At 40.7% G+C, this 24043-nt stretch overlaps 2 protein-coding genes across 3 annotated transcripts in view; one reads left to right on the top strand and one right to left on the bottom strand.

The window, feature by feature from the left end:
- PRKDC (protein kinase, DNA-activated, catalytic subunit) overlaps positions 1–11397 on the bottom strand; it is an 83116-nt gene extending 71719 nt beyond the window's left edge. The window contains exons 1-13 of the mRNA XM_039702961.1: positions 11256–11397; positions 10770–10846; positions 10585–10677; positions 9693–9767; positions 8310–8418; positions 7072–7184; positions 6275–6374; positions 5688–5743; positions 5567–5597; positions 4410–4567; positions 4064–4210; positions 1817–1981; positions 838–1006 (exon numbers count right to left, since the gene is read on the bottom strand). Coding sequence (XP_039558895.1) covers positions 838–1006; positions 1817–1981; positions 4064–4210; positions 4410–4567; positions 5567–5597; positions 5688–5743; positions 6275–6374; positions 7072–7184; positions 8310–8418; positions 9693–9767; positions 10585–10677; positions 10770–10846; positions 11256–11385 — 1423 coding nt within the window. The 5' untranslated portion in view covers positions 11386–11397. The remainder of the gene's footprint in view (positions 1–837; positions 1007–1816; positions 1982–4063; positions 4211–4409; positions 4568–5566; positions 5598–5687; positions 5744–6274; positions 6375–7071; positions 7185–8309; positions 8419–9692; positions 9768–10584; positions 10678–10769; positions 10847–11255) is intronic.
- A 1165-nt stretch (positions 11398–12562) lies between these two features.
- Positions 12563–23057, top strand: MCM4 (minichromosome maintenance complex component 4). 2 transcript variants are annotated; one of them, XM_039703081.1, is made up of 17 exons: positions 12563–12626; positions 12755–12855; positions 12988–13146; positions 13836–13999; positions 14085–14183; positions 14325–14420; positions 14502–14597; positions 15010–15148; positions 15576–15796; positions 16291–16411; positions 17793–18052; positions 18995–19360; positions 19537–19664; positions 20938–21145; positions 21668–21896; positions 22015–22148; positions 22487–23057. In XM_039703081.1, exons 2-17 carry the CDS (start codon positions 12786–12788, stop codon positions 22577–22579), a joined length of 2583 nt encoding a protein of 860 aa, XP_039559015.1. In that variant the 5' UTR covers positions 12563–12626; positions 12755–12785; the 3' UTR covers positions 22580–23057. The 2 variants fall into 2 exon arrangements, with proteins under 2 accessions (XP_039559015.1, XP_039559014.1); XM_039703080.1 differs by lacking the exon at positions 12563–12626 and having other exon boundaries at positions 12633–12855; positions 22487–23056.
- Positions 23058–24043: the final 986 nt, after the last annotated feature.

Raw genomic sequence — 24043 nt, 5'->3', positions numbered from 1 at the left:
GGCAACCAATCCTGAACTTGCTTCTTACTACTTTTTTTCAATACTGCTTTGACTTTTTCCTGATTATGAATGACAACCAAAGCCATCACCCATAATGCCCTTATTGAAAAGATAACAACCCCCAATTATGTTAATGGACTTAAGATCAACATAGTACTTGGGTGTACCACTTCCCAACTCTAGAACATGGGAATAATGAAAATGCCCCAGCAATAGAGAAAAGCCACGATAAATAGTTGAAAGAAATAAGAAATAATTTTTGAAAATCATTGGAAAGAAATGTTAGCTTGAGAGTACTAGAATTGTGAGTTACCAATACTGACACATTCAGTATTGCATTCACAGAACTATATCTAACTTCATATTTGGAATTTTACTATTTAAAACTTCCAGAACACAAAAAAAATTGCATTTCTAATAGAGATAACACTTATCTTATTTTCTGTGCAATTTTTAGGTGTAACTGAAAGGACACTGAACAAATGTCCTATGATTTCCTATGAAATCCCTTTCTTCTCATAATTCTTCAGAGCAGGAATGCAAGTTTTATCACAAACATGTATTTCTCCTGCCCTAAATCATACACACTTTGTTATTCAATATGATTGTTAAATGCATTCCTGAAGTTATTTAACAGTGGATATTGAAAAATATCACCATGAAAACACTCAACCTCCATTATTTGAGAACAGGACAAGCTTCATTTTTGATCCTGAATGGCTATTTCACATTTCTCTCCTAGAATCAGTTATGCAATTTAGGACAAAAAAAAAAAATCAAAAGAAAAAAACCCCATGCTCCAAAAAAACTCCAAAGAAGTTAGTAGCACAGACTCACCCACAGTGCTAATAAAGCTCCAGAGAACTGGACCTTTTCCTGAGAGAGACAAAAACACTTTTATTATAGATTTGCAACAGACCAGCTGCATTTTTTCACTGTACTGTGGAAAGCTGTTGATCTGCAGCACAACGAGATGTTCAAGAACTGGAGTGTACACCTCAGGAACCTAGAATAAAGAAAAACAAAACATCCATTATGCATATTATGTGAAATTATTTCAGCATGTTACTTTGTTACAAGAGCTTGCACATCATGATCTGCTCTGAGAACAAGAAGAGAGTTAGCAAGTGAATTCATCTTAGACACACAAAAACCCCAAACAAAGAAAAACAAAAAGTAACAACAACAACAACAAAATCCTCCCCAGATAAAATGAAACAATCAGAGTAAGAAAGCTTCCTGGACCAGATTAGTGCTTCAGTGAATCTAGTTTTAAGCTTACCAGAAAAGTACCAATTTAAATAAACAACAGTAATAGCATTATAATCTGTTTATCCATAACCATCTGAATAAAAAATGCATGCACCAATCTTACTTCACAGCTCCAGGCAAGAAACAGAAAGCCCTCATTTAAACAGACAGCATAACATCATAGCAGCATCAAAGCACCAGTCTCAGAGAACATGCTAAGTATCAGCACCAAAAGGCAAGGCAGCAGCAGAGTGGAACAAACACAAAAAGGTTATGGCTACGTCCAAATAAAGAACATAAAATAAATAAAACATATTCATATTTGCCTATCATGGTTTTCATTTCAATGCATTGTAGCATTTTATTTAGCATATTCAGTGCATTTTCTTTATTCAAATAAAATCCATTACAGCATTCTCCTGATATTCTTCCCATCCCCTAGGGGCTAGATGTCATTACATTTCATTTAAATAAACATCTTTTACCATAGGCTCACAGCTATTACCCCCTCACACATCTGCAACTGCATGAAATAATTAGGTGGTACTTTAAATACTCCACTTACTGTATCTAAATGGAATATCACACTTGCAATGGACTGGAGGAAGCTTGGTAGCTGATACAGATGGTCATCTATTGTTTCTGCTTCTGTGAGGAACATTTGCTTACAACGCTGAAGGAGCTCCACGTACATGTTGTCCACATCCTCAGGATGGATAGCTTTACAGGGCTTACAGAGAGAAAACAAAAACCTGGTTTGGCAATTTTGTTGAGCTGAGCAAATAAATGCATGCTGTAGCACTAAAACCCAGCCACATCTTCACTGAACCATAACAAGAATAATATTTGAGGTTTTTCCAGATACACCTGAAAAAACTACATGTATGAGAAACACAGTATCTGACATAGAGTATAATAATACTTCATTAATGCAGTGTAACTTACTGTAAAAGTACTTGAACTTTCAGTAATATGAATTCATATTCAGACTGAAAAACATGGGAGTTTGGCTGTAAATATCTTAAATATTGTATTATGGATGCTTAGATTCACTTATATTTTGAATTAGCTGCATTAAAGTAATAAGTGTCTCACCTTAATGTAGCTTAACTGGTTATCACTGACAGGTTACTACCAGTCAATACTTAACTGAGCAGCCCAAATTCTGAACTTTTATTGTTATAGGTCCTGTAAAAACAGAACCTATAAAGACTATTCCTAAACTACTGAACAAGTGGAAAGTATCCCAAAGAGTAACAGAGGGTTTGCAACAAAGCTTAAAGATTTCTACAGAATGATTTGTAAATCACAACATAAACTAGGTCAGAAACAAGTCCTTGTGGACAGGAACCAGGTCAAAGGCAAGAACTGTGGTAGGGAACTGACCATGGCAAAGAATGGACTGATTTACGTAACAGTGAAATATGGCTGTTGGCCTACAAGTTGAAAGTCTAAAGTCTAAAGACAGCCTAAAGTCTGTCTAAAAACATGCTGACAAAATTAAGGCTATCCAGTTATCACTTGCAGAACTTCAAGTAATATTTTAAAATTATTTCAGCAATTAAACAAATATTGTGCCTTAAAACTGAACCAAGCATGAACGCAAGTTCAGTGCTACAGTCACAACTTGCAGCAGCACCAAGACTCTTCTTCCTCACAACCCAGTATCTGATGCTTGGCCAAGATTTAACTAAAACACAGTAACAACTATTAATATGTCTTAACATATTAGATGTTTATAGGTACTGGAGCATTAAATTTGTTAAAATTTGCAGTATTAACTTATCTCTATATTTACATGGTACAATTTAAGTTCTTGCATTCCACAATAGATGTTTTTAATACAGTTCTTTCAAATCCATAATTTAAAATACTTAATTTTTTGGGAACAAATACCTTGAACTCAATTCCCTTCTACCTCATATCACAGAAGAAGCCTAGGTTTGAACAAAGCACATGAAAATTTTACAAACAAATGCACTCTACTCAAAAGGTAGCAAAAAGAGGATTCAGCTAATAACCAGCTATTCTAATGCAATTCCTAAACTTCTCTAAATAAAGTTTGAGATCATTTAACCTAAATTTTGCTTTGACAAACAAAAAAAAAAGCGCCAGTCTAGAATTTTATTATATAAAAGTTGTGGTACCACCATCAAGCACAGAGGCTGCAAATACATAAATACCACCATTTCTTTATTGAACTTGATTGTTATATTCCTATTTTAATTGACTGCTGACAGAAAGTGGAAGCTGCTCCTAATGGTGCTTCCTGACAAACATACCTGCCATCCACATCGGTATGCAAGCATGGTTTTGTTTGTTGTTTCTTTTTGTACTTTGTGGTTGTTTCACAAATCACCTCCTACTGTCCTGCAGTTAGCAGTGCCTTTTAGCTGATTGAGTGAGCTCTGTAAGAATCTCTGAACTACTTTCAGAGTGAAGCCTGGATTCTACCATTTAAATGCAGAGAGATAACAAGGTATTCCCTATACCTGGGCAATTAAGCACATCCTGAAATTTTGTGACAGCTGTATATGAAGCTCCTGTTTTTCCACTTCAGAACTTGTGCACAGGAACTAGCTACAACTACAACTCAATGATGCAAGAGCTCCCACTAGATTCAGTATACATTTGAAAATTTTCATCCCAAAGCTATTTTGCAGTGTAAGTAATTAAGTCCAACACTAAGTCTAGAAACAGGAGCATTCCCTATTAAAAGAGCTGTGTAAAATTGTAAAATGCATGGCTTATGAACCCTAGCTTTACATGCTTTCAGTAAGCTCCTTCACCAGAATAAATCCTCTGCACATACTGATGCAAAAAGCCCATATCCACGAATGGCGATGGACAGCTCCTTGCTGCTCGAATCCATCCTCCTGATGGTTCCATAGAACTGCTCCATGAAGAACTGCAACTTGCTCTTGTGTAGCTCTGCATCTTTAGCCACCATTAAAGAAATCTGTAAAACAGATATAAACATTCCAGCATTTCCCAAAAAATGATAGTAAGTCTTAGAAGATACCTAGCTTGTAATACAAAGCACTAAATAATAGACTAAATTAAATAGATTAATTGAACTTCCAAGCACCAAATATTCCCACTCTATCAAGAAATTTAATTTTGCTTTAGACTTGGAGATCCCAGTGAAGCTACCACACCTGCTTAAGGAATGAATCCAGTGCAGAATAGCTGGCTTTCTTCAGCTCCGGATGCGTGTGGCCACACCATCTGCACATCACTTCATAGAGGGACACATAGTTGTCCAGGAGCAAGGATCCAAACTGAGCAGAGTGCCAGCTGAACAACTGCAACCCAGCTGCAATTTAAAAACAATTCTCATTAAAAACCAGACTTACAGTACATTTTACACAACCAGCCCAGACTGTGTAAGTCCACCTTAGGACTTTAGGTAGGCAGACCACCGTGACCAGAGGGTATAAAATGTATTCCTCTAGTCTCTACTGATACTCTACAGTATCAGTACCAAAGCGTTAAGAACTTAAGCATAAAAACAACCTTCCAAAATCCTCTTTTTAAATGTACACCATCATAGAACACAAAGCTGAGTTCTGATGTAATTTACTCTACTATTGAAAAAGAAAGGGACTTCAGTGGTTATAAATAAAAATACTTGATTGCACAATCCAGAAGGGTCTGGTTTCTGTTGTCAGAACACATGTACAAGTCCCCTCTTCTGTCAAACTGCCATGCAGACAAATAAAGAATTCACATTGTAAGTAATTTCACTATTCCAAATATGCACATAAACGAAATTTCAAGATCCTTAACGAATAAACTGGGGAAAGGACAGACCTTTAAAGAGGGTTTTACCCCTCACAGTTACCATGGGCCTAATACTCAAACCTTGCATTTTTGCAATTTCTGCATAAGCCACTCACATTTCACAGGCCAATTTCTAATCTTCCAATTTTTCCCCCATTCTTTTTCTCCTTCTTCCAGTGAAATTTCTCTCCTTATCTTTTTTAACTCAATCCACTGTCACACCTCTTTTCTCCTAATTAGCTACACTCCTCTTATTTTTACCATTTCTTTCTCATATCACAGTTTTGTACAGCTTCAGAGAGGCAAATGACATCGAGTATAATGCTGCTATTCATAAGCTGATTAGACCTTGACTAGTTTAACCAAATACATGTTAAACTCTATATTCCAATTTGAAGTACAGCAGCTCCCCCCCAAGCCAGCTTAGAAGATTGAAGACTAGCGACACCTGAACACATCCAGTAAAGAATAAACAATTCCAGACAAAAGACAGTATCCATCTCAGCATGAATGGAAATAGTTTACATCTTACCTAGAGGTACTGCATATCTCTTCTGATCAACCTGTAATACCAGAAAAGGTTTGTCACTGTGATTTACTCTTCATCAAGGCTGATTTGTTTATGCAGAACAGTTAACACAGAGCAGACTTACCTGTGGGTTGATTGCCTTCATTGCAAAATCAAAAATCTCCTTTGCAGTCTGAGGATCTATGAAACAATCCAACAGTGAGTATTTCACTACTGATGTACAGTAGGCAGAGTGAAGACTAAGACATTTTTGTCAATGCTTGGTATGAAGCAGTGATATTGGAAATCTCATTTTAAGAGAGAGAGACATTTTTTTCCTGAAATACTCTTGAATTTAAAAGAAAAACTGTACATCTGTATTAGCTGTTTTTTCTGAATATCCATGTTCAAGAAGACTATAAAGAGAAACATCTCTATACAACCTGCATTCCAGCTTCGATGTGACTCTCACAGCTGCCCAATATGTGGTCAGAAAATAGCACTTCAAAGATTTACATATAGAAAAACACTGATTAAGCCACTTCACACAAAGACAGATTACAAGGACTGTGTGAGTGTGTATTTTGCATAAACCATCTACTAACAGGAAAATTTTAATTCTGAGTTTACACACAGAAATGGTGCTACTTTTTGCCTGTGTAATAATTAAATGTACAACTGTAAAACAGTATCAGAATGTGCCACTGACTTTCTCACAGAAAAAGAACATACCTTCATCCACAGATTTGGTGAAGTTGTACATGAGTGCAACCAGTCCCCTCAGACATCCTGTTACAAGAGGTAGCTTGGGTGCCCTTGTAGCAGATGTCATCTGAAAAGAATAAAATACCCTCAAGCTAAGACGAATTTACACCAAGGCTTTCCAGTTCCTAGAAGTGTAGGTAAATAACTTACTTCAACTTAATAGTCATATCAGAACCCAACTCTATGAAACAACTCCACAGAAACATCTTTACTCCTAAGTGTCACATCATTTGCAGGGAAGCACGGGAGATCATTTGAAAAACATGGAAATGTTCCACCAAGACCAACAATACCAACATTTAGATAAAATACAGTAATGTTCTGAAATTTTAAGAATTCAGAAATATGAAAGTTCAGCAGAAATATGATGTTCACCTCATGCGCAAGAACTGTGCAGCCAGTACAGAACAAATCAGAAACTACCAGTGCATGGCAAGGTAACATTTCTTGGGGAATGATCATCACACGCCATTTTTGCACACAGTGAATTAGTTCATTTGGTGAATTTTCATTTGCTGAGTTTTCATTTGGTGAATTTGCACTTTAAAAGTTTCTCAGAGCCAGAGAACACAACTTTAGCAGTCTTTCAATAAGAACTTATGATTGTTCAGCTAGATCCCTACAAATTGTACTAGCCACAGTAGTACTCCAACAGCCAGTGGTATACATTTCAAAGGACAAAAAAAAGCCCCAAAAACAAAGCAATGCAAAAAGAAAACCAAAGCAAAAAAACCCCAAAGAATGGAAAGAAATTCCAATCATACCTGTGTTCTAAGCTCTCTCAAATAAGCTCGGAATAGTTTTTCAGAGTTGTTAATCATGTCACTAGGCTGGACTTCTCCCAAAACTCCCAAAAGCTCATAAATCTTTTCCAATACTAGAAAGTAATTTTTAATATTATTAAATCTCAATTACTGAAATAATTGCTTTTGGCATTTCCAGTGCAATTCCTATTAACTTGCAACCATGAAAAAATCATCCCTAACAATATCATTGCTTATTAAAGTGTGGAGCAAACATCTTTATATATAAATACACACATATATATGTAGCCACATCCTACAATGTGAGATGAATCCTCCTCTCACATCAGGAAGTTAAACGTATTTACTATTTTTAAACAGGGCTCAGAAGACTAATTTAAAGGCCACATACACTGAGGAAGCACTTGTTAAGGCCAACAGCTAGCAGAAGTTTCTAGGCTTGAATTCAGAGTGAAGGATTCTATGTAGGCACAAATTTTATGAGACCTGTAAAGCTAAGATTGCAGAAGTATCTAGCCATAATGATCAAACTGCAGCTCATACTAATATGCCATAAATAATACAAGCAGGCAGGGCAGAACTGATGAGCTCACATTAGAGGTGACCAATGCAGGAACTATCACACTAAAACTGCAGCTTTGAGGACAACACTAGCCAGGTTTGGAATAAGATAACAAAGACCTTTAGAATCATAGAATTGTTTAGGTTGGAACAGATCTCTAAGATGATCAAGTTCAACCATTAACCCAACACTGTCAGCTCTCATCACTGAAACACGTCCCCAGGTGTCACATCTACACATCCTCTATACATGTTCAGCAATGGTGACTCCACCACTTCCCTGGAAGCCTGTTCCAATGACTGACAGTCCTTTCTGTCAATTGCTTCCTAATATCCAAAGTAAACCTCCCCTGGTGCAGCTTGAAGTAATTTCCTCTTGTCCTGTCACTTGTTACCTGGGAGACCAACCCCCACCTGGCTACAGCCTGGCTGCAGAGAGCAGTAAGGGCTTCTCTGAGCTTCCTTTTCTCCAGGCTAAACATGCCCAGCTCCCTCAGCTGCTCCTCACAGGACTTGGGCTCCAAACCCTTCCCCAGCTCTGTTGCCCTTTTCTGGACTCACTCCAATCCCCCAAAGTCCTTCTTGTATTGAGGGGCCCAGAACTGAACACAAGATTCGAGGTGCAGCCTCACCAGTGTTGAGTATAGGTGGACAATCAAAGAAAAACTAAGGCCTACCTGTGTCAGGAATTCTACTTTTTGCAGCAAGCTCCTCATAAAATTTATTAAATATCTCTCTAACTTTCATTTCTTCCATCAGACAGGAACGTTGTAAACTGTGAAGCAACTAAGATGGATTAAAAAAAAAAAAGAAAACATTTAGATCAATGCCCCAATATTACTCAGTCTAAATAAAAACACAGTTCATACAGGCAAGTTCAGCTTAAGTAAGCAAATATGTTATTCAATGAAAGAGATCTAAGGTGACTTGTCCAAAGAAGAGTAATGGCATGCAATCAACTTTAACTACACTACATTCCTATATCTGCATAAATACAGAATTTACAACTTTCAATTCACAGTATACATACTACATATAGATCATCTACGTGAAACCTTTATACAATATGATTTATACATATGTACATATGAACTCCACTAGAGCACAGGCTCAGAAAGTCTGCAGTAGCTTTTATCATATAGCATTTCTTCTCTCCCTAGCAGATTGGCTAGTATAAAGCCAATCCAACTCACAGAACTGACTCAGAGTAACTAAGAAGAGAGTTTTGTTCCTCATAAACAAACCTAAGTAGGCACAAAAGCATTTACAAAATAAAGGTCTAAATATGTTCAAAGGAACTACTGTCTCACACAGCAACTAAACTTCTGGAAAGAAAAAGTCCTCCTTCTCCACATTTTCCAAATATATTATCTTATATTACAATAGCATATATAATACATAGTATTTTGAAACAAGACTGCAATTAAACAGCAAAATATCTCCTTAAATAACCGTAATAAACTGAGAGAGATCTGCAACTGCCCCCAAAACTACTGTGTCTTGCTCTAACAAATGAAGGAATGACATGCCCACATCTAAGCAACCTGCTAGAGAATACTGAAGACAATCTGTCGTTAAAACATTTTTTTTAACATCTAAATATTAGCTATCACTCTTCCCTTGCTACGTCTGACTACAACCTCCTTGCAAGAGAAAGAGGAGGGGCAGACACTGATCTCTTCTCTTTGGTGAGCAATGACAGGACCCAAGGGAACAGCCTGAAGCTGTGAAAGGGGAAGTGTAAGTTGGATATCAGAAAACAGTTCTCTACCCAAAGGGTGGCTGGGCACTGGAACAGGCTCCCCAGGAAAGTGGTCACAGCACCTGACAACGGTTCAGGAAATGTTTGGACAACGCTCTCAGGCACGTGGTGTGACTTTTGGGGATGATGCTGTGCAGGACCAGAGTTGGACTCAACAATCTTGTGGATCCCTTCCAACTCAGCTTATTCTGCAACTCTCTGATACAGATTTTCTGCATGATAGAGTGCAACTATAGTAATACAGCAGGTTTTCTACTTCTTTTCTAGAAACAAGAGAGATTTATAAAATGCATTTTACCTTAATCAGAAGTTCCAGAGCTGAGATTTTACATTTTGCTGCTCTCTCTTTTGTATAGACACTAAGACAAGTTTGCTGCACAGAAAAGAAAATTAAGATAACAATACTTGTAAGTAAAGATGGAAATTCAAAGATGACATTTTCTTCTACCTCTTAAAGTATCTGCTCCTTAAGGTTAAGGTTAAGGTTTTCTAAAAAGACTAAAATAATATCTAGTCCTGGAAATGACTTCACTGACAATACTGCAGCACTGTCTGACATAAAAACAAACTCCAAATCAAGCAAAGAAATGGCAGTTTCTGCAGTAAAATTTGCACAGAGCAGATTTTCTACCTCAGTACTATCAGTCCTTAAAATAAGTAGCTACTAATTTATGATCAGAAACTTCAGAGGTGCAGTCAACATAGATGTTCAGCCATCCAGACTCCAGTAACCTCAGGTATTGTAGTTACCACCAATTTGTGCATATATTGCAAAAGTAACAACTTCTCAGGTTATTTTTTTAAAATTATAATTAAAATTAACCCTATAGAAATATTTAAAATTTTACATTTAAATGGAAACTTCAGTTTGTATAAATTAGAAGCTACTATCTCCAATTAAAATAACTGATTTTCAGAACCATTACCTACTATGTTCTATAAAGAAAAGATAATAAAATTAAGTCTACAGCTGGACAAACAATTCCACACTGCTCTGTGGTATGAATTGCAGTATATGTAAAAAAAAAAAAAAAGTTAAAATTATTTCAGCTCTAACAAGAACACTAGAGATGGGCAAGGTTGACTGGGAGGAGTGAAGTACAGCTATGAATGTTATGACATGACACCCACCAGACTAGTTTAAACTATCTGACAAAAACACTTCTAGGAAAGAATTTTCATTTACCTACCTTAATATTACAGGCATAAGGATGAATTTTGTCACCAACTTTTTCCATAAAGACACTAAGAAACTTCAACGCTTCATCCCTGCAATCTCGAAACTGAAAAGTCAAAAGAAAAAAATATTTTGAAATGTGTAACATGTTGCACATATAGCACTACCGAAACACTACTTCAAAGTTTGCCAACTTACCTCCTCGATGGTGAGGGACCTGTGGATAAAGAGGAGTAAGCCATGCTCCTGGGAAAACACCAGGGACAGGTGCAGCGCTGCGGGGAGGCAAGGAACCATCAGCTGGTTGGATCCCGCTCACCACCCAGCCCACCCCTGGTGCAAAAGCGTGACCTGACGCTTTGGGCACGACTGACGCTCGGCCCCAGAAAACCACAACGAAGTGTGGGTGCCCCTGACCTCCCCCACGGCCTGGGGCCCGGCCCTGAGCCGCTGCCTCGCACCGGAGCCTGGCCCCGCTCAGGGCCGAGGACAGCCAGCCTCGGGGCAGCTTTTACCCCGGTGAATGGTTATCTGCGGCAGGACACCCCGCTCCCTGGGAATCCCCAGTGACACAGAGCGGGCAGCGCAGCCGCCCCGCAGAAGCCCCGGCCCGGGGCGTGGGTCCCGCCGCCACCGAGCCCTGCCCGGCCCCGCTCAGCTCCCCCCGCCGGGCCGGGCCCGCACCCTGCTCGCCGCTGGCCAGGCTGGCCACGCAGGTCTCGGCCAGGCTGCGGAGCAGGCTGTATGCGTGCAGGGCGCTGCCGGGCTGCAGGCAGCGGTGCAGCTGGAGCAGGCAGTGCTGCACCCCCGCCATGCCGCGCGGGCCCGCGGCGCGGGAAGGGCCCGCCGCCTCTTGTCCCCAACGCCCCCGGGGGCGGGAGGAGGGCTCCGCCGGGCCATTCCCGGCGGAATAAGGACCGGCGGCAGGGAAGAGCGTTTCGGCTTTTATGTCTCTCGTCTCAGGATGGGCTCAGGACTTGCACACACAGAACCCGCGGCGCGGGAAGGGCCCGCCTCCCGCCGCTTCCAACGCCCCCGGGGGCGGGAGGAGGGCTCCGCCGGGCCATTCCCGGCGGAATAAGGGCCCCGAAGAGCGTTTCGGGCACTTTTATGTCTCTCGTCTCAGGATGGGCTCAGGACTTGCACACACAGAATGACAGAGTGGCTGAGGCTGGAAGGGACCACAGTGGGCCATCTGCTCCAGCCTCCCTGCTCTAGCAGGCACACGGCACAGGGTTGCATCCAGACAGTCCCTCATTATCTCCAGTAAGAGATTCCACACCCTCTCGTGGCAAAGTGTTCCAGTGCTCGGTCAGTGCATAGTAAAATTCTGCCTCACATTTAGGTGTAACTTTCTGTGCATCAGTTTCTGCCCATTGCCTCTTGTCCTTTTGCTTGGCACCACCGAGAAGAGCCTGGCTCCATCCTCTTGGCACCTTCGCTACAGATACTGAGAGACATTGACGAGGTCCCCTCTCAGTCGTCTCTTCTCGAGACTGTACAGGCCCAGCTCCCTCACCCTTTCCTCATCAGAAAGATGCTCCAGTCCCTTAACCATCTTTATTGCCCTTCGCTGGACCCGCTCCAGGAGCTCCAGGTCTCTGCTGCACCTGGGAGCCCAGAACTGGGCAGCAATGCTGCACACAGCAGCGGTTCCCCCCTCCTCTGAGAATGGGCTGCTCCAACCTCCCCACGCCCGCCTACAGCCCTGGTTTTGCCGCGAAATTCGGTACGGTGCGGGCGGCTCCACGCTAGGTTGCGGGGGGGAGGCGATGTGCCATTACTGGGGACAGCCCCTGTCTGTATCACAAGTAGTAACCTGCATTATAATTCTTTCTCTAGTGTACCAGGTCGAGCGAGGCGCGACCCTCACTTCGGGGATCCAGAGGTTTCATCTCCTTCCTCCTTTCCCTCTCGGTTCCGCATCCCCCCTTTCTGCCTTCGTTGGGCGCTCCCGTTACGGTCGCGCCTCGCCATTGGCCAGAAAGCCCGGGAGAGCGCGCGCACGCCGCTGGCTTTGGCGCGGAGTGTGGCGGTGTTCGCTGGGCTGTGCAGGTGGCTGCGGGCGGGGGTCGCGGCTGCCCAGGGGAGCCAAGGGACGGGAACCCGCCGGGCAGGGCAGGGCTCGGCCGGCAGCGGAGCGCCCGCCGTGCTCATTCTTCTCGGCGACCCCCTGCCCCCAGGTAGGACCGCAGCTGGAGCCGCAGCAGCGCCATGTCGTCGCCAGCCTCCACTCCCAGCCGCCGACGGGGCAAGCGCGGCCGGGGCAGCAACCCCCCGACTCGTAAGTGCTGCCTTGGGAAGGGGCCGGCGGGGTGGGTTCCCCCGCCCCGGGGATGCTCTCCCATCCCCCGCCTCGGTCCGCCTGGTGCGGCGGCCTGGCTGTTGTAACTCCGGCTCCGCTTGTCTCTCGCAGCGCAAGATGCTCGCTCTCCGCCTTCCCAGAAGCGTCGGACGGACGATTCCACCTCCACCGGGGACCTGCAGCCCATGCCCACGTCCCCGCCCGCCGACGCGCAGAGCCCCGGCGCCGCCGACGCGCTGTTCTCCAGCCCGCCGCAGTTCCGCCACTCCGGTACGCTGCGGCTGGGCCGGCCCGGGATGTGCGGGCCCCGGGACCCCTGCGTGCCCTGGGGCCAGCCAGCGCCGGGCCTGAGCCGGCTGAAGAACATGAGCGTTGTCTCTTGTTTCTCATTTGAATTTTGTACACTGCAGGAGTGCAGTCAGTGTCTGGGGTGCAGGTCTCTGTTGTAGCTTCCAGTTAGCATGGGAATGTATCAGGGAATGTAAATTAGCTTTTAGAATTTATTTATAGAAAGTATTAAAACTGCTAGCGCAGAAGCTTTCTTTGCCATAGAAAGCCTTTCTTGCATTTATATATAGGGTTGTTTTTAATTCCAGTAACTGTTAATTGTGTCACTTGCTCTACCACCCCCAGAATACTAAAAAGTGTTCCATCTACAATTCTGTATGTTTTTATGCTTGAACTCCAGTGTAGTTTTAATATGCAGTACTGCTGTATAGTTTTCTAGGGAAGCTTTATTTGATCTTGGGATCTTTGAGAAGAGCTGTTAATACAAAGAAAAGTTCTAGGGAGACTGGTAACATCTTTGTTGTGTGTTTTGACAGAGCACTGTGCTTGACTGAGACTACTCATTTTATGACAGAGTTGAAGAACCAATGAGACAAATGCAGGGGCTGAATTTTAGTCTGCTGTAGATGTCAAATGTCTCAATAATCATTAGAAACCATTTCGTTTTATAGCCATTCCTCTTGACTTTGACATCAGTTCACCTCTGACTTACGGCACACCCAGCTCCAGGGTAGAGGGCACCCCACGAAGCGGTGCACGAGGAACTCCAGTCAGGCAGAGGCCGGATCTGGGGTCTGTCCGGAAAGCCAGACAAGTGGATTTGCACTCAGATGGGGTAGGTGGATGTCTCACCGCTTGTATCTGACAACTTCTTTTTGAACATATAAATATTTGTATATGCTTAATTTGTTTCCATGCAGCTGGCTGAAGATATAGTAGCAACCGAGCAATCTCTTGGACAGAAGCTTGTTATTTGGGGAACAGATGTTAATGTGGCCTCATGCAAAGAAAAATTCCAGGTGGGTTTTGTTTCTTACCTTTTTTAAAATGAAAAGCTAGTTTCATTTAAACAAATATTACTTGTATCTATTAAAAAGGAGGTGTTTTTACTACTAAATTCTGCTAATTTCTCATGTCTTTCTTTTACCTCTGGCATTCAGAGATTTCTCCAGCGCTTTATCGATCCACTGGATAAAGAGGATGAAGACATTGGCCTGGATCTTAATGAGCCACGCTATATGCAACGACTTCAAGAGGTACTTGTAGTGCAGTAATTCAGCTTTTCTTTTTTCAGTCTTGTATGCCATCGAGCTAAAGATTTCCTAACTCCCTTACAGATTAATATGGTTGGGGAACCATTCCTGAACGTAAATTGTGACCATCTAAGATCATTTGATGAAAATCTCTACAGGCAACTGATCTGCTATCCTCAGGTGAGGTAGTGCACTTGTTTTCTGGCTCTCAGGTGGTTCTTTCATATTTCTGGGGTTTAAAATGCTTGTTTAAATGCAGTGTGTGCATACTGTGTGTCTTCAGTGCAATCTCAGTGGCTACTTTATTTTACTGAATATAAGATGTCTTGTTTCATAGCAGATGATCATAGAAACAGTGAGTACCTCCTGCATGCAAAGTTAGCTGGTGAACTGCAATGGTCAGAGTTCTGTGCTTCCACTCCTTGCAATACTCAAGTGAATGAATAAATAAATCTGACCCAAATAGCATGTTTTGTGTTATGTAGGAAAATGGTGTAACTTTAATCATTACTGGCTGATTAGCAGCACATAGAATTCTTTATGCATAATTACTTCATTCTGTGATTTAACATGTAAGCTGTTTCTAATACAGGAAGTTATCCCAACATTTGACATGGCTGCCAATGAGATCTTTTTTGATCGTTACCCTGATTCAATACTAGAGCATCAAATTCAAGTAAGGCCATATAATGCACTGAAGACCAGGAATATGAGAAATCTAAACCCTGAAGGTAAACTTTTTGCTTAAGATGTTAGAAAAGAGTCTTAAAGATTTCCATAAACGTAGTGAATATTATAAGATTAAGACTATATAAAATTGTACTTGTGGCCAACCAGACCAGTATCTTCCATTCATGTCTTCCATTCAAAAGAAAATGCTTTAGAGTCCAAATGTGGAATAACCTATCCATAAAGGAAATATCTCTTGTCATCAACTACTTGTGTTCTTAGTTCTGGAAGTGCAAAGGATTATTTCTTTTGTATACATACTCCTGTAAATTAGAGTATTTATATTGTGCATTTATTCTTTTTGCTTGAACAAAATAGTAGTAACCTATCTGTCTAGATTCTGCCTAAAAACGATGTAATGTGAAATTTTGAAGGTTATTTAAATTTTAAGAGTATGAGGTCATGACATGAGTCCTTATGTTTTTGTAGACATTGATCAACTCATCACCATCAGTGGCATGGTCATCAGAAGCTCCCAGTTAATTCCTGAGATGCAGGAAGCATTCTTTAGATGCCAGGTCTGCGCTTTCACCACCAGAGTGGAAATCGACCGTGGCAGGATTGCTGAACCATCAGTGTGCAAGAACTGTAACACAACACACAGTATGGCGCTGATTCACAACAGATCCATGTTCTCTGACAAACAGATGGTATGTTGGCTTAGGTAGTGGCTAGAATGGAAGAATTGCTAGGTTTTGCTCCCCCACCCTCCTAAAATCATCAACGGCATTAGTTATGTGTCTTGAGATTGAATGCTTTGAAAAGAAGTGTTTTGGAACATAGAAATGGGTGAAACAGCTTAGTGAAAGTCTACTTTGGAGAAGAAATGCTTTAGGAGGATGAAATTAAGTATATAATGTTTCTGTATCGAAGCCACTTTATATACAGTCCACTTCTGTCTAGACTAGGTGAGCCTTGCTTGTAGCAGCATTTTATCCATGCCAGTAGCAATACCAGAATTCTCATTTTCATAATGAGATTTCTTGTAATCAGTTTTGCTGTTTGGGTGGGGATATTTTATTCTTAAGCAATGTTCCTGATTGAAAATAATGCTGAAGACTCTGTTAATACAAAATCCTGTTGTATGCTCTGTGGAAAAGCTCTGCTTTTTTTGAAACTGCAACTTAAATGGTGTTTTTGCTAGATTAAACTGCAGGAGTCTCCTGAAGATATGCCAGCTGGACAGACCCCACATACAGTGGCACTCTTTGCTCACAATGACCTTGTTGATAAAGTTCAGCCAGGTGACAGAGTTAATGTCACAGGTAAAATTTGGTTTGAGTATTTCCATTTTTTATTGATCTTAACTGTGTGTAAAGGGACCTGATGGGATGCACTTCCAGGTGCTGAGGGAGTTGGATACTTTCTTTGCAAGGCCACTCAGTTATCTTCGAAAAGTCATGTTGACTGGCTAAAATACTAGGAAAAAAGCCAGTGGTATTCCCTACAGTGAGGAGGGAACTGCAGGCTTAGTCTTGAGCCCTGGGAAAGGTGACAGAATCAATAATCCTGGAAGCCTTTTCTTATAGGGATAGTGTTCTACACCCTCAGCAAACTTGCAGACAAAAACAAAACTGGAAGAAAGCAGTGCTTGATTGACCATGGCTGTGGTGCCAGCATTCTCCTGGGCTGTATTAGGAGTGTTGTCAGCAGGTTGAGGGAGCACTGGGTCCAGTTGTGGGGTCTCCCAGGGCAAGGGAGATGTGAAGATACAGGAGTGAATTCAGCAAAGGGCTTTGATGATAACAGAAGCTTTGGTCATGCATGGAAAGCTGAGAAAGCTGTGACTGCTCAGTGTGGAGAACAGATGGCTTGGGGGAATCTTAGCAGCATGTTTAGAAACACCTGGTTAGGTGTGGGTGGAGGGGTGGCAGTGTCAAGAAGACAAAGCCAGACTCTTCTTAAGGATGCCTAGTGGCACACAGAGGGCATAAGCTGAAATACGGGCAATTCTGGTTAAAAATCAGAACTTTTTTACTGTTTGTGTGGTCGAACCTCATCACAGGTTGGTTGGCAAGGCTGTATGGAGTCTTTGTCCTTAGAGATACTCAAAACCTGATGGGACACAGTCTTTAGCAAGCAGTGATCTCCAGCTGACTCCAATTTGACCCCATGATTGGGCTAGACATCCCCAGGCTGTCTGACCTTGATTCCTTTATTCTGAAGCTGTAGCTGAAGAAGAGACAGTATCTTAAATAGTGTCTGCAGTCAGGAGAGTGACAATGTAGAGTAAGTCTTGTGATACTGCAGCAACATATTATAAACCACTTTGCTTTTAAACAAGTGCTGTAAAAAAACCCAAGCTGTCTGAAATGCATTAGAAAGCTGTTATTAAACTTGGCACTTAAAAAGAGGGGGAACAGCTGACTGGAGTGGGAATTTCAAAGGCATCAAGCCTTAGTTTTTTTTCAAAAATGCTCACATTGTTGAGAACACTTTTGGTATGAATATAACACATACATGTCAATCTGCAAAAATGGGTCTAGGTGACTTAAATATGGCTTCTACATGACAGTGAGAAATTAGAGGACAAAGTACTTAGGCTGTTTAGAAAAGCTCTACTCTTCTAGGAACTTGTAAAATTTTTAGGGTTTGGAATTAGAATGTTTCTCCTTATCTAATGCTGTGAATGAAATTTGTTTTTAGGTATCTACAGGGCAGTCCCCATTCGAGTTAATCCCCGGGTGAGCAGCGTGAAATCCGTGTATAAGACCCACATTGATGTCATACACTACCGCAAGACAGACTCCAAACGCCTGCACGGTGTTGATGAGGAAAATGAGCAAAAGAGGTTTACAGAGGAACGTGTGGAATTGCTCAAAGAGCTTTCTAAAAAAGCAGATATATACGAGAGGCTTGCTTTAGCTCTGGCTCCAAGTATCTACGAGCATGAAGATATCAAAAAGGTGAAAAGTTCTTCATTTCTCTTGCAAGACATGTATTTTTGTGTGTATATATTTGTAGTTCCTGTTTGTTGTTAATGTATCTTGAAACTTAAAAATTCATAAAACTGTCATCTTGAACAGTCTTAAAATGTCATGGTCTTGTCAGGGTGGAGCTGGTTGTAAGTGTATCATAATTCTTTTCAAGCTATTATGGAATGTTAATTAGAGGAAAGGTAATTGAAAAGGTAAGAAGGCAGCAGAACTGGGAAAACTTAACTGCAGGGTGTATCTTGGCTATTTCTTGGAAATTCAGATTACTGGTTATCAAAGGAAAGTAAGTACCTGTAACATAACTGTGCGTGATGAGAAGAGGCATCCACAAGAGAAGAGTGGCTTCAAAATGACTTATGGTTGACTCTGAATTATGGAGTATCAAAACATTTACTTGGATGTATCCAAGAAGGGACTGTTCCAATAAGTATCAATTGAGGTACTAGAACGTTGTGAAAACTGCAGTTAGTAGGAGGTCTCAAATTATCGTAAGACATCAAACACTTCTCTTCCAAGTATATTCCTTTGAGGTTTTTTTAATTGAATTATACATTATTATTGTTCACAAGTTCCTGAAAGTGTAATTCAAAACCATACAATGATTTACTTATGAAATGGGAACACAGTAATGACAGTTCCTTTTGTTGTTACCTTCTCAACATGCTAAAAAAGATGCATCAAATCTAGGGGATGGAGTTGTGGAAAACTAAGGACCCTTCATCAAAGGGGATTCTTCAGGTTCCAGCCAAAATCTGGTTACAACAACGTACAAAATATCTGTCTTTAATGCTTGAAACCATGTAAATGCATTGAGTTGTGTTAATTTTAGCAGTGTTTGTTTTTCATATTTTTCAGCTGAACAGCTGGATTTGCTGTGTTATATCTATACAATTGATATTTTCATTGTTATAGGGTATTCTGCTTCAGCTTTTTGGTGGATCAAGAAAGGATTTTACTCACACAGGAAGAGGGAATTTTCGTGCAGAGATCAACATCCTTCTCTGTGGTGATCCTGGCACTAGCAAATCCCAGCTGCTCCAGTATGTGTATAACCTGGTTCCTCGAGGCCAGTATACATCTGGCAAAGGCTCAAGTGCAGTTGGTCTTACTGCATACGTGATGAAGGATCCAGAAACACGGCAGCTGGTTCTACAGACAGGAGCTCTCGTACTTAGTGACAACGGCATTTGCTGCATCGATGAGTTTGATAAAATGAATGAAAGCACAAGGTCAGTTCTGCATGAAGTAATGGAACAACAGACGCTCTCCATTGCAAAGGTAAGTGAAACTGAAGTTATTCCTAGGGGATTTTGCTCTTGCTTTACTCAGAGGCTTTCACAATACAGGTTTTGACTCCAGAATCCACCTAGTAACATTGGTGATCTCATGAAATTGGAGGGAGGTTTTGGTGGCACAACTGCAGCTGTTTTCAGAGATGTTTTTCCTTTTGACAGGCTGGAATTATTTGCCAGTTGAATGCTCGTACATCTATCCTAGCAGCAGCTAATCCTATAGAATCACAGTGGAATCCGAAAAAGACTACTATTGAAAACATTCAGCTTCCTCATACACTGCTGTCAAGGTACTGAACTGCACTGCATGTGTCATTTTTAGGGGATGTTACACTTCCTCTTCTGAAAATCATGACAGAATAGAATGGAACTACTGTGTTGTTCACAACCTAATGAAAACTTTTATAGCACATACTATATATGCCGTCCTTACAATATCTATGTGAGCACAGGAGTGCCTTTTTTAGTATTTACATGCTGACCTTGAAGAGCAGGTGTGATGAGATCTGTAGGATCTCTTATTTAATTCTATGTTGTTTCATAATCATCTCCTAGAAAAGAGCTATTCTGAAACTCAGGGTATTGATAACTTAAACAGAAATTCAGGATGCTTTGCTTAGCTCCATAAAGATTTCAAGTGAAACACTGACGATCAGGGAACTTGATAGCAGAGGTGGTAGAATCCTAAGCCTGCTTCATGCTGCTTTGTAAAATTCGCCTGAGGAGGTGGTGGTAGCAGTGCTGGTCAGTCATGTGGGCAGTAGCTGTTAGAGCCACATTTAGTGCTTGCTAAAATAAAGACAAAAAAATAAACTACATGCTGGAGTTGATCTTGTTAAGAATTTCCACAGTAACTGGAAATTTGAAGTACACTGATAGTATACAGGATATCCTGAGAACACTTAGGGCTTAAATTTCAGTTAAGATCTTCTAGGTTTGAGCAGCATCTCAATTCCACCATTTATTTGATTTAAGCCTGCAAATATAATTGGCTGGCTAAAAATGCATTATCTGTGTCTGCTTACGGTTGAGACTAGTTGAATATATTTGTAAAATTATAAACCATTTTCTTCAGAATTAAACTGCAAGTGCTTTTTGAATTGTAATTTTATTTAGTTGCATTTTTTTGCTGCTGTATTTCAGGGCAGTATCTTTAGCAGCACATTTCATGCATTTCTTATGTGTGTGGGATTTTTTGTGTGTGGCAGTTGCAGCTTTCTTTTGGGGTTGGTGTGGGGTGTGGATTTTTCAAGGAAACAAAATATGTCAGCCTTGAACATGGAATCTGAATTTTGCAGAATGTACCTTGCTTTCAAAATTTCAAGTCCATAGGGTGTAAGCAAATCCATTGTGTTTTTCTGTACCTTGAGAATTCTAGGAAATTTTCTTTCCAGTGTGAGAAAGCAATTTCTACTGAGAGTAGGAATTAAGTCTAGGAATTCTTACCTGTAATTACGTCAAATCTTTATCACCCAAACACCTAAATGACCAGAAAGTATGCACTAATAGTAGTCATGCACTAATATTTAGTAATGCACTAATACTGGATCATATCCCATTCAGATTTGACTTGATCTTTTTGATGTTGGATCCACGTGATGAAGCTTATGACAGACGCCTTGCTCGCCATTTGGTTTCACTGTACTACCAAAGCGAAGAAAAGATGGAGGAGGAATACATGGATATGGCAGTCTTGAGGGATTACATCGCATATGCTCGTAGTTATGTAAATCCCAGATTAGGTGAAGAAGCAGGCCAAGCCCTTATTGAGGTAAAGTAATTGCTGCTGAGAATGATCAGAGTCTTTATGACTTGTTAGAAGTGGTGAAATTCCCTCATACGTACACTCTCTTATCTGCATAACAACCTTCTGTAAGATCCTTGAAAACATAAAGGTCTTTAATGGAAAGACGGATCAGATGAGTTGTTCTTCATTCTAATGTTTAGCTTTCAGATATGTTGGTTTGTTTCTGTCACATAAAACACATAAAAGTCTTCCAAAGCAAAATGTGTCATCACAGACACAAGTATTGCTATGTAAGACTACTCCAGAATGCTAAAGTGATTCAAAACTTGATTAATTACCATGGTTTAATTGCTTTATAACTGAAAAAAAATTACTTGATGTGGTTATTCATCACTGCAGACAAACCGTGAAGGTGTGTGAGCAGAAATACAGTATTTGGAATGGCTTGCCAGAATTGCTCATATTCTGAATTAAGAGGTGGGGGATGCAGGGGACTGAAGAGGAATTAAGACACAGCGAGCTGTGTGACGAGTGTCTCCCTTTCAGGCGTATGTGGACATGAGGAAGATCGGCAGTGGCAGGGGAATGGTTTCCGCCTACCCCCGGCAGCTGGAGTCTCTGATCCGGCTGGCCGAGGCGCACGCCAAGGTGCGCTTCTCCGAGAAGGTGGAGACAGTTGATGTGGAGGAAGCAAAACGCCTCCATCGGGAAGCGCTGAAACAATCTGCTACTGATCCAAAGACCGGCATTGTGGACATATCCATTCTCACAACAGGTCTGTGCTTCCGTGGGGTTAAAGCAGGGCCACTGTTGGGATTTTGTGGTTTTTAAAATGTAACTTAAGCTGTCCTCCTTAGCTGATCACTAAAAGGTATTTTCTTTGCTTTTCTAAGGAATGAGTACAACAGCTCGTAAGCGAAAAGAGGAATTGGCTCAAGCCTTACGGAAGCTTATCCAGTCAAAGGGTAAAGCACCATCTTTGAAGTACCAACAGCTTTTGGATGATCTCCGAGCACAGTCTGATATAGTAAGTTTCCTGCTTTGTTTTTACATTTCCATTAACATTTAAAAGCATTTTTTTCCTCATGAACATTCGTGTCCTTAAATCACATTATGGAAGGAAATGGAAACATGAACGATTTGTTAGTATGACTAGAAAGCCAGTTCTTTTACAGACAAATGAGTTGAATTTGCTGTACCTTAGTTTATTGTGGCTTCTGAAATTACCAAACTCGGCTTCAGGGTTCTGGGCCAGGCTTCAGTTCTAACATAGAATGAAAACTTCAAAGAAAAATATTAGAAAATTGATAGAAAGTATCACAAGTATTTTCCCTATATTTATTTGATTTGCTCATTTTCTTTAAGGCTGTCACGAAGGAAATGTTTGAAGAAGCGCTTCGTGCCTTGGCTGATGAGGACTTCCTGACTGTGACTGGAAAGACAGTGAGGCTGCTGTGAGTTACCCTGTGCTTGAGAGCCTGCTGTCATGACTTGTACTTCGCCTTACTCAAGATAGTGTCATCTGCAAGATCTTTGAGATTTGGGATTATGCATCTGCTATGACAGGCATAGCCTTTCCCTGCCAACCAACTATCATGGCTCCTCTTTGCCTTACTATATTGCCACTGCAAGATTTTCACAGCTTGGGTTATCATTTGCTATGACAAGGGTAGTCATGACTAAGTGGCATCACTGTCATTGCAAGGTATTATGAAAATCCTCATGTCAGTAATACTATTTACATTTTAGCTAAATGTAATTACTAACATGGCAAGGGCTTTGTGTTTTTATGGTGTTTTTAGAGCATGGTAACAAGAGCCTGTATTTCCATTTAAATTGTAAAAACTGAAATGACTTTTTAGTAACTGCAGTTTTTACTGTTGGTATTGCAGTAAGTGGAAATAAAATTATTTGACTTAAAAAGGAGTCTTGTGTTCATTTCAAGTACAAATCAGCATATCCTGTGTTGAGCACTTTTCTGTCTAGAATTCTGCAGTTTTTTGGAAGTTCTTTGTGAAAGCATGAAAGGAGCTCTGCTTTTGGGGTTTTTTTTTGTTTGACCTCAGTGTACTATGGAAGTATCCTCAACGTAAAAAAGATAGATAGACAGATTTTACTTGAAACTACATTTCTTCAATTTTAAGTATGACTGGTTTCTTTACTTCAATTTTAAGTCTGACTAATTAAGATTACCCACCTTTGGTGTAATGACATATAATCAATCCTGAAAGAAGGAGGTCTTGTAGCTTGTTTACAGTAATCCCAAGGGCATGGTATGATGATTTTTTAATAGAAAAATACAATGCTTTGTCAACCTTCCTCAGCTGTACGAAGCAGCGCGATTGCTTTATGTGGGTTTTTTGTTTTTTTTTTTTTTTAATATAATCAATCCTGAAAGAAGGAGGTTTTGTAGCTTGTTTACAGTAATATTCCCAAGGGCATGGTATGATTATTTTTTAATAGAAAAATACAATGCTATGTCAACCTTTCTCAGCTGTACAAAGCAGCACGATTGCTTTATGTGGGTTGTTTTTTTTTTTTTTTAATTTAAGTGCAATGAGCAGGTTAGAATCCTTGCATAACTGTTTCAGCCAAACTTGAAATTGGATGTTACTGAGAAATATTCCAAACTGTACTCTGCCTTCACTTCATGAAGAGGGAAAAAATAATCCATCTATTTACTTACCTGAAATGATCTTGGATTATGTTGTGTTCATCCTAAAAGAATGATGAGTCCATAACCATTAGACATTCCTGAGACAGATGTCTACACTGTCCACACTGCTTACAGTTGATGAGATAAAAAAATTACATATCAAAGGTCAAGATGAGAAATAGTTTTTTACAAAACAAGTTTACCACAGCATGTCATGGGTAGAAGAACCCAGTAGCAATACATTGTGAACTGAGAAAAATTGCTGA

This window comes from Passer montanus, unplaced genomic scaffold, assembly GCF_014805655.1.
Source record: "Passer montanus isolate IOZ18808 unplaced genomic scaffold, ASM1480565v1 scaffold16, whole genome shotgun sequence".
Taxonomy (NCBI): domain Eukaryota; kingdom Metazoa; phylum Chordata; class Aves; order Passeriformes; family Passeridae; genus Passer; species Passer montanus.
This window is presented reverse-complemented; position numbering and strand designations above follow the sequence as displayed.